We start from the raw sequence: 8156 nt of genomic DNA, 5'->3' as shown, positions 1-8156 counted from the left end.
GGAGAATTCAGAATCCTTGATGCACTTTCCTTCAGTTTCTTAATGAATACAAGTGAATAAATAAATAAACTTCAATATACTGCAGAGCATTATCTTGAATAGGAAGTCAAAATGATTTGTCTGATTTAAGACAAGTTCACACGATGTACAAATCTACTGGCAAACAGGGTCGTTTTATCTTTCTGTGATGCCTACAATTGAATACTTTTGAGTATCAGACTAAGCTTCATCACTGTGCGTGTGATTTATATATATATATATATATATATATATATATATATATATATATATATATATATATATATATATATATATATATATAATACGGACAACTGGAAATGGATTGAAGCACCTGAACCCATTGCCAATGCACTACTCTATGATTGCAAATATCATAAAAAGGCAAGGGAATATTAAAAAAATAAAAAAGTAATTTGAAGCTGCTTGCTATTTCAACTGTTTCTTCTCAGTTTGAAATATGTGGGAATTATTAAAAACCTAACATTGTCCATTCTGGATTTTCCGGTAACATGACCAAGGAAACGCCATTCCTCTTTCCCCACCATTCATCATACTGTGACTCATTAAAGAGCTAATCTGAGAGGACATTTTCCCAAATCTCTGACAAATCATTCCACCATCATAACTATCATATTACTAGTTAAATAAGCCCTTCTCTGGATGTCGGACTGTCTCCTGAGGTCTCTTTATTACACTGTAGGAATATTTACTTTTGTGCGCCTAGCAACAGCTGCTTGTGTAAATTGGGGTTATCGGTTCAAGAGCCCGCTCTTAAAAATAATAGCAAGTGAAAAAAAAAAAAATCCTCTTTGTTTTATGGGATGATTTTTTTGTACCATTGTTGTACCTCACTGACGTAATCCTAAACATTCGCAGGTATCTTCACGTAATTGTAGTGTATTCACATTAGTTAAAATTTTAAAAAGCTGGACTGAAGAAAACAAAACAAAGAATGTGTCACACAGTTATGATTTTAATGGCAAACTGAGATTTGCAACAATAATTTAATGGACTTGGTCCCGCTGGTCTCACAGAACAGCACAGATTAATTGTACAGCACACATCCCTTTCTTCAGGAGTTAATAACACACACCAGCAATGTCACATGTTTGGCATGATAGACACCCCCCCCCCACCTCCCCAGTCTAATTTTTTTTTTTTATTATTTTGTAATTTATTTTATTATTCAGAATTACAATACAGTAAAAAGAACAAAGTGATAAAGAAACTGACTGAACATACTTTCATATGGAACACTAACCTGCTTCACTATTGTTTTCCTTTATAATTTATTTTTTAATATATTACTGTAACCAGCAACAGTTTTTCACATTCCCCCATTGTATCCAAGTCATTGCAAGCTCCTCCTATTTTATAAAAAGGTATTGTTTACTTAATGGCACTGGTTATACTTTCTTTACATATAGCTATTACACTGTTACTACATATGAAACAACATATAATGTATGCACTTTCACTACATATGTAGTTAATAGTAACTACTGGTATTTACATTAAAACAATAAAAAATATGCTTTCAGTTACATCAAAACACCACTGAATATTGGTGACACATTTAATACCCTTTACAGAAAAACTGACACACAATTAAAAAAAAAACAACTACCTAATAACAGATTAGTGACATATTTAATAATAACAGATTTGGTCTTCTGCACACAACACAGGTTCAGTTAGATAAGGAGAGTGAAAATAGCAGATCCCAATCTTGTTATTGCTATGTCTAGTACGGAAAAAATGCTTTAAAAACACCCCTTTGTACAAGCATGAATAATATTTAAACAAAACACCTGTAAAATACATGGTTTGCCAATATCAGACTTGATTGTAATATGGTTCCCATACACTCCTTGAAGGGGGTAGATGAAAATGCAGATAGAATTCAAATGCCATGTATAGTAAGAACAAATGCCAACAATGCCACTGCCTGTCTTGTTTACTAAAGTTGTACAATGAACCACTTTAGCCAAAGAACATGGGGATTTGATAAATGACTTGTTTTAAATACATATAACACAAATGAAACTACTTCTCCTTTGGAAATGACAGGTGTTTTGAGCAGCAACAAACAGCAAAGATCCATCAGAAGAGGACTGGGACCAAACAACAAAGATCCATCAGAAGAGGACTGCTTTGTTTTTTATGTTGGTTGTAACTGAGGATTGGTTGGCTGGCTGTTGAAAGCTGCTGTAACATCGCGTTCTCTGGTGTGATCAAAACCCAACAATAGGAGGGAAAGGGTTAACCCCAAATAGCTGTGATCTGTTGAGTTGTATTTTTTATCCAGTTCAAAATCTTCATATTTAATAAACACTGAATGTTCTTCAATGCAAAAAAAATAATACAAAAAAAAATACAAAACACACACACACACACACACACACACACACACACAAAAGGCCTGTTTGTTTCACCCTGGGTGGACCCCCAAACATTTGGCAACGTCTCATCATTTATGCTTCATGGCAAGCTGGAAGACAGAGAAAAACAGAGAAAAAAAGATTAACACAACTCATTAGAAACAGTTTCATAGCGATCTAAGCTAAATTATGCCTATTATTATCTAATTAAACACATCTGCAGAACTGAACTAACATGTTCAGGTGGGCTTCGTTTCAACATTTAAAGGTTAATCTTTTCAATTTAATGAATCAGTGATAAGGCACACAAACAATTATTGACAGAATAAATCATTAAACAAGTTCAATCCAAACTATCTGCTGGCGGTAGTATAACAATTTTGTGGTTTAACAGTTTAAGTGTATTATTATTATTAACCTTATAAAGCATCGGCACAGAGCCCCGCCTTTCTGAAGGTCATACAGGTCGCACCTAAAGACATTACTGTTTAACAAAGGGATAATAATCTTCTAAGGCATCTCGCACATTTTAAGAATTTGTTCATAATAAATAAAACCACATTCATTTCCACGTTCCATTTAAGGTCAAATGTGTATATCGATTTCTGTAGTATTTCTTGTATTTCAAATCTCCTAGTTTGAAATGGGTATATCCAGGTTCTTCCGAGATTTGACCCCTTTATTACATATGTTTTTTCATCTCTGCAGTACAAAAGACAAGTATACAATAATAGCCATGCATAAAAGTGGCTTTAACAACAAAACAGATATTTGGTACGGTACCGTTAGCCAGGCTCGTTATTGGTTTTGTTGGGTCCCAGTCATATGCTTACTTCCTCTTAGGCATGTGTTTGTGTTGTAGCCAGGTAAAGGGCAGAATCTGGTTACCACTCAAATTAAAGTGGCAAGGCTAAAACATTGCAGGATGACATTTTCTATTGCAATTCAGACACTGAAGTAAATAAAACCAAAATAAAACCAAGCTGCATCTTTTTCTGTGTATGTGTACTTATAAGTAGTATGATTAGAACTGCTATAGCTTTACAAAATAGTGTCTGTCCGTCTGCCGACATAGACAGGCACTGTGTCAGGAACCATGTTTTTCATGTTACCACTACAAGGGAATTAAAAAAAAAAAAAAAAAAAAAAAAAAAAAAACACATTCCAATTTTCACAACCCCACTTAGGAACAAAGGTAGAACAAATGCTGACACTTGTAAAAAAAAATATATATATAAAAAAATGTCAGTTTTCCATTTTCAAAGGCCATTCAACTAGTGAACAATAATGCCTTTATGGATAAAACAATTTGACATAATTGGCAAAAAAACAATTGCTTCAAGAGCAACATCCACTCTAATGCTTCAGTATGACAAGGCATTAAAGCGATTTTTGAAACTGGCATCAAGATGCGAATTATGCAGCTCTGTTGTTTGCCTAAAGTAGAAGATAGTCAAAGCTGTCAGGTGTTGCCTCATTTGGTTAATCTCAATCATTACACAGCAATGACTTACTGTACACTTCTTAATAACAGATTTCAAACTGTGGCTATAAAACCTTTCCTACGTTATAACAGCTTGTATTTTGTTACTCTTATCTCGATCTGCTACAGTACCCAATACCCCCAGGACAAAAGATATTCGCACACTATTATCCAGACAGAATTAAGTAGAACCCTAATGTAGATTTTTGTTGTTCTATGGTCACCTGAACCCCACTGGAGTATGTTATGAAAGCAATAACCCATGACAGGTGTTCAAATATGGTTCTATATCCACACACTTAGGGGTGTTCGAGGCAAAGCCAAGTGCCATTAAACGGCCTAGACCTGCAGATATTGGACCATATTTGAACATCCTGGAGCGTGATATTGTGTTTACAGGGAAACAACCCAACATTCCAAGCTGTGCTGGTATGGTAACATATCTGCAGAGGTTGAAAAACTTGTTAGCCAATGAGATTATTGTAATTGTATAAGAAGCCAGTTTCCACAAATGTGTCTATGGGGGGGTGTCTATATGCTCATACAGTCTAGTAGAACACATTTTTAATGTGGCTAATGGTAGGATATTGCATTTGTGTGTGGGTGTAGTGGCGCTGACTGATCTTGATTAACTGAAGCTGAAACAAATGTTTCTCTTATAAAAGCTGTCCAAACAGTGCATAGATCTAATGTATTTAATACTGCAGTTAAAATTACATACAGTTTAATCAAGCCAACAAAAGACCTGCCAATAAATTACATTTAAAAACAATTACACAAAACCAAGTGTTTGTCAAGTTGTACATCTTACTTATTTTATATACAGGACATTTATTATTGAAGATGCAGCACAAACATTAAACTTACTGTATCAATGTTAAATAAACAGAAAAGTCGATTAATTTGAGTTTTCAAATAAAAAACTAATTCACCAAAGACCACCTGGAACTAATTAACAGTTACATTTGAAATAGAGCATTCAATGTAATCCCTAGTCTCAATTTTACTTGTATTATAAAACATGAGTTAATGAATGAAAACAGTTTATTTAAATCTGTGAAAATTAACACGCACAATTATTTCTCTGCAGTTACTCTTAAGACTGATAAGAGCTTTCCTTAATTTCCCACTCCAATTATTTTAGCTTTGTACTGCAACCAGCAATTAATTTCACAAATTAAAACATAACTGGTCTGTAATTTCAGAATTTACGAACAGGTTTGACTGAAATCACAACATAGCCATATCTTCAAGTTGAAACACTTTTACTGATACGCACTACTTTGGGGTTCTGAATGGCTGAGGGGGATTTCATAATTTCTAATATGTTAATAAAGCTTAAGCAGGGGCTTATTTGTGTCATTACACTGTATTTATATGTTGTCATATAGTACGATCTGAGATAGCGGCAAATAGGTTCCCAAGAAAGCTCCCCAGTATTTGTAGCTATAAAGTTCATTCGTATTTGGTAATCAAAATATATATTACTGTGTGCAATGGCCTTAAGCGCAGAGAAGCTTCTTGGTTGTGAAGCAATGCAACACTGTTCAATCAATCAAAATCAATCTTTATTTTATATAGCGCCTTTCACAGTGGACCACCATCAGAAAGCACTTTACAAGATACAGTAAACAAAACAATGCATAATACATTACACACAGTGAAAAACAAAGCAAAACACATTAAATACAAGGTTAGGATGTGAATTCTAGCACATTGTGGATGCATACGTCGTATAGAATCATAAGAAGATACAGTGAAAGATCAGAGGCAGCACCGACACAACAGTATGCATGTGTCATATAGAAGCATGAGAGTAAGACAGTGAAGTAACCAACACATACCAGTTAATAACAGATATCAGGCTTAAAGAGCATGTTGATGCATAAGACATTTAAAAGCATCCAATCTATGGGACCTGGCTGTTAAACTGCAGACTCTACTATTGAGCAGATCCTAGTGTCTGCTTAAATCAGGCCTTATCTATCTTGGGTCTTAAAAACAGCCTTGTGTCAAACCACAGAAACAAGTAGACAGGCTACCTCAAGAGAATGAACAATTCAAAACACTATTCTCTCAAGCAGCTCCAATCGGTTAGGATCTCAAGCAAGTCAGAGTAGACCCTCTAAAGGTTAGTGGTTCATACTTCATTATGGGACAGCAAACTGCTTCAATCAATCAATCAATCTTTATTTTTGTATAGTGCTTTTAACGGGGGTTGCCACAAAGCGCTTTACAGGATAAAAAACACATAGAAAAAGAAATATATATATATATATATATATATATATATATATATATATATATATATATATATATATATAAAATCAGCAAATAAAACACACATAGAAGTGTATATATATATATATATATATATATATATATATATATATATATATATATATATATAAAAATCAGACAGAAAATATAAATATAAAAATAAATAAATAAAATAAAATATGAATGCAGAAGAGAGAGAATATCACTTTAAAAACTTAAGCGTAAGCCAAGCTATACAAGTGTGTTTTTAAGCAAGACTTAAAAGCATTGGCAGAATGCTTCCTTTATAGTACTAGGCAAGTCGTTGCATAATTTCGGTGCAATGTAGCTGAAGCATCTACCACCTGAGTTTTGTTTCTGAATACTTGGTATGCAAAGTAGCCTGGCATCCTGTGATCGAAGTGGACAATTAGGAACATAAGGTTTTAAAAGATTCTTTAAATAGGGTGGAGCTAAGCCATTTAGAGCCATATAGGTTAGTAATAGCACCTTAAAATCTTTCCTAACTTGAACAGGGGACCAAAGCAAGGACGCCTGCACAGCCCCACTTTGATGCCACATCTCATTTCCCAAGATGTCCTGTTTATACCTGTATGTGGATTAATGAACTAAGGAACAAAGTGAAGAATGTTAGCAACATGAGTTAATAACCATTCAACATATTCAATCCTTTGCTAGAATCAATTTCTGATGCCATCTCTTCGGGAGAATAGAAACAGTGCTCTAGCAGTTTTCATTCTTAAATCTGTACCAATCTGCCACTCAGTCAGCCACAAGATTTGACTACTAATACTGGAAAGCGTGAAGAGGACAAAACGGCAAGGAAGAAGCAGTGCTCCCATAACCTCAATATTCACTGGAATGGATGCTGAGAAAGACAAAAGATCCATCAGTATCAATGATCTTGACGTTCCTACTCAGCAGTTTTTGGGTTCCCTGCAAGGATTATTTTCTTACAACAGTTGAGGCATAAAAAGGTGACAAATGACAAGTCTGACTAATGCTGCTTCTAAATAAAAGTCTTCTAAAAGGGATCACTCCCTAAGGTTGGGATTAGATTAACCACAAACCACCGTAATTATAAAATCAAGGATCACACAATGCAAAATACTTGTTCACACAATGCAAATAATGACACTGTGTTGGTGTTTTGATATTGACACCAGTTCACCAGGAGATCAGTCCCCTTGAGGCTACTTGATGAACCTACAATACCAGTCTCAAACATTGGACAATCCAAACTACAAATAAAAAAAGAGAACTGTACGTATTTCCACCAAAAAAACCCAGCAAGCACCAAGTCAAGGATTTTACTAAAAAAAAAAAAAAAAACAGAAATAAACAGTAGTATGAAGTTAGTATTGGTTTCACACCTACCACAGTGCCGGGGAAGATGATAACAGGAACCATACAGATGGCTCCACTATCCGCACCATTATGGATAAGCATGGAAGATGATAAAAACGATCTCTCTTACCTTGTGTGCAGTATCGGCAAAGTGCTGGGCACTGTTCATCATTTCACCCGTTTTTTCTTCTGCGCGGCCTAACCGTTCCCCACGCTCATTCAAGGCCTGACTAGCCTTCTGTACTGCACTGGTGACGCTATCTGCAGCTGCATGCAAGATGCTGTTACCTAGGAAACAAAAAAGTTTATTGCAATTCACCAAAGCAAGACATATCATAACATCTTTGTCTACCAGCTAGAGATGAAGCAGCATCTTTCCCAACCTTATCACAATGAATTACCCCATCGACAGTCTTTCAAACAATTTATGCTCATAGGGTCTCATTGCCAAACAGAACTTTCCATCTAGATTGATTAGGCATATCAATTTTGCCTTGAGGACAACAACTAAACTGTAGTGACAAAAGAGACACTTATATAGATCGTCGGTTTCCCTGTTTGATGACTTAGAAAAAATTTATATATATATATATATATATATATATATATATATATATATATATATATATATATATATATATATA

At 34.6% G+C, this 8156-nt stretch overlaps 1 protein-coding gene across 1 annotated transcript in view; it reads right to left on the bottom strand.

Annotated features, from left to right (window-relative positions):
- Positions 1–1170: 1170 nt before the first annotated feature.
- The window catches only part of LOC121323750 (syntaxin-binding protein 6-like), a 51136-nt gene continuing 44150 nt past the window's right edge, over positions 1171–8156 (bottom strand). Inside the window, exons 5-6 of the mRNA XM_041264943.1 lie at positions 7643–7800; positions 1171–2512 (exon numbers count right to left, since the gene is read on the bottom strand). Coding sequence (XP_041120877.1) covers positions 2492–2512; positions 7643–7800 — 179 coding nt within the window. The 3' untranslated portion in view covers positions 1171–2491. The remainder of the gene's footprint in view (positions 2513–7642; positions 7801–8156) is intronic.

The sequence above is a fragment of the Polyodon spathula genome, chromosome 12 (genome assembly GCF_017654505.1).
Source record: "Polyodon spathula isolate WHYD16114869_AA chromosome 12, ASM1765450v1, whole genome shotgun sequence".
NCBI lineage: Eukaryota > Metazoa > Chordata > Actinopteri > Acipenseriformes > Polyodontidae > Polyodon > Polyodon spathula.
This window is presented reverse-complemented; position numbering and strand designations above follow the sequence as displayed.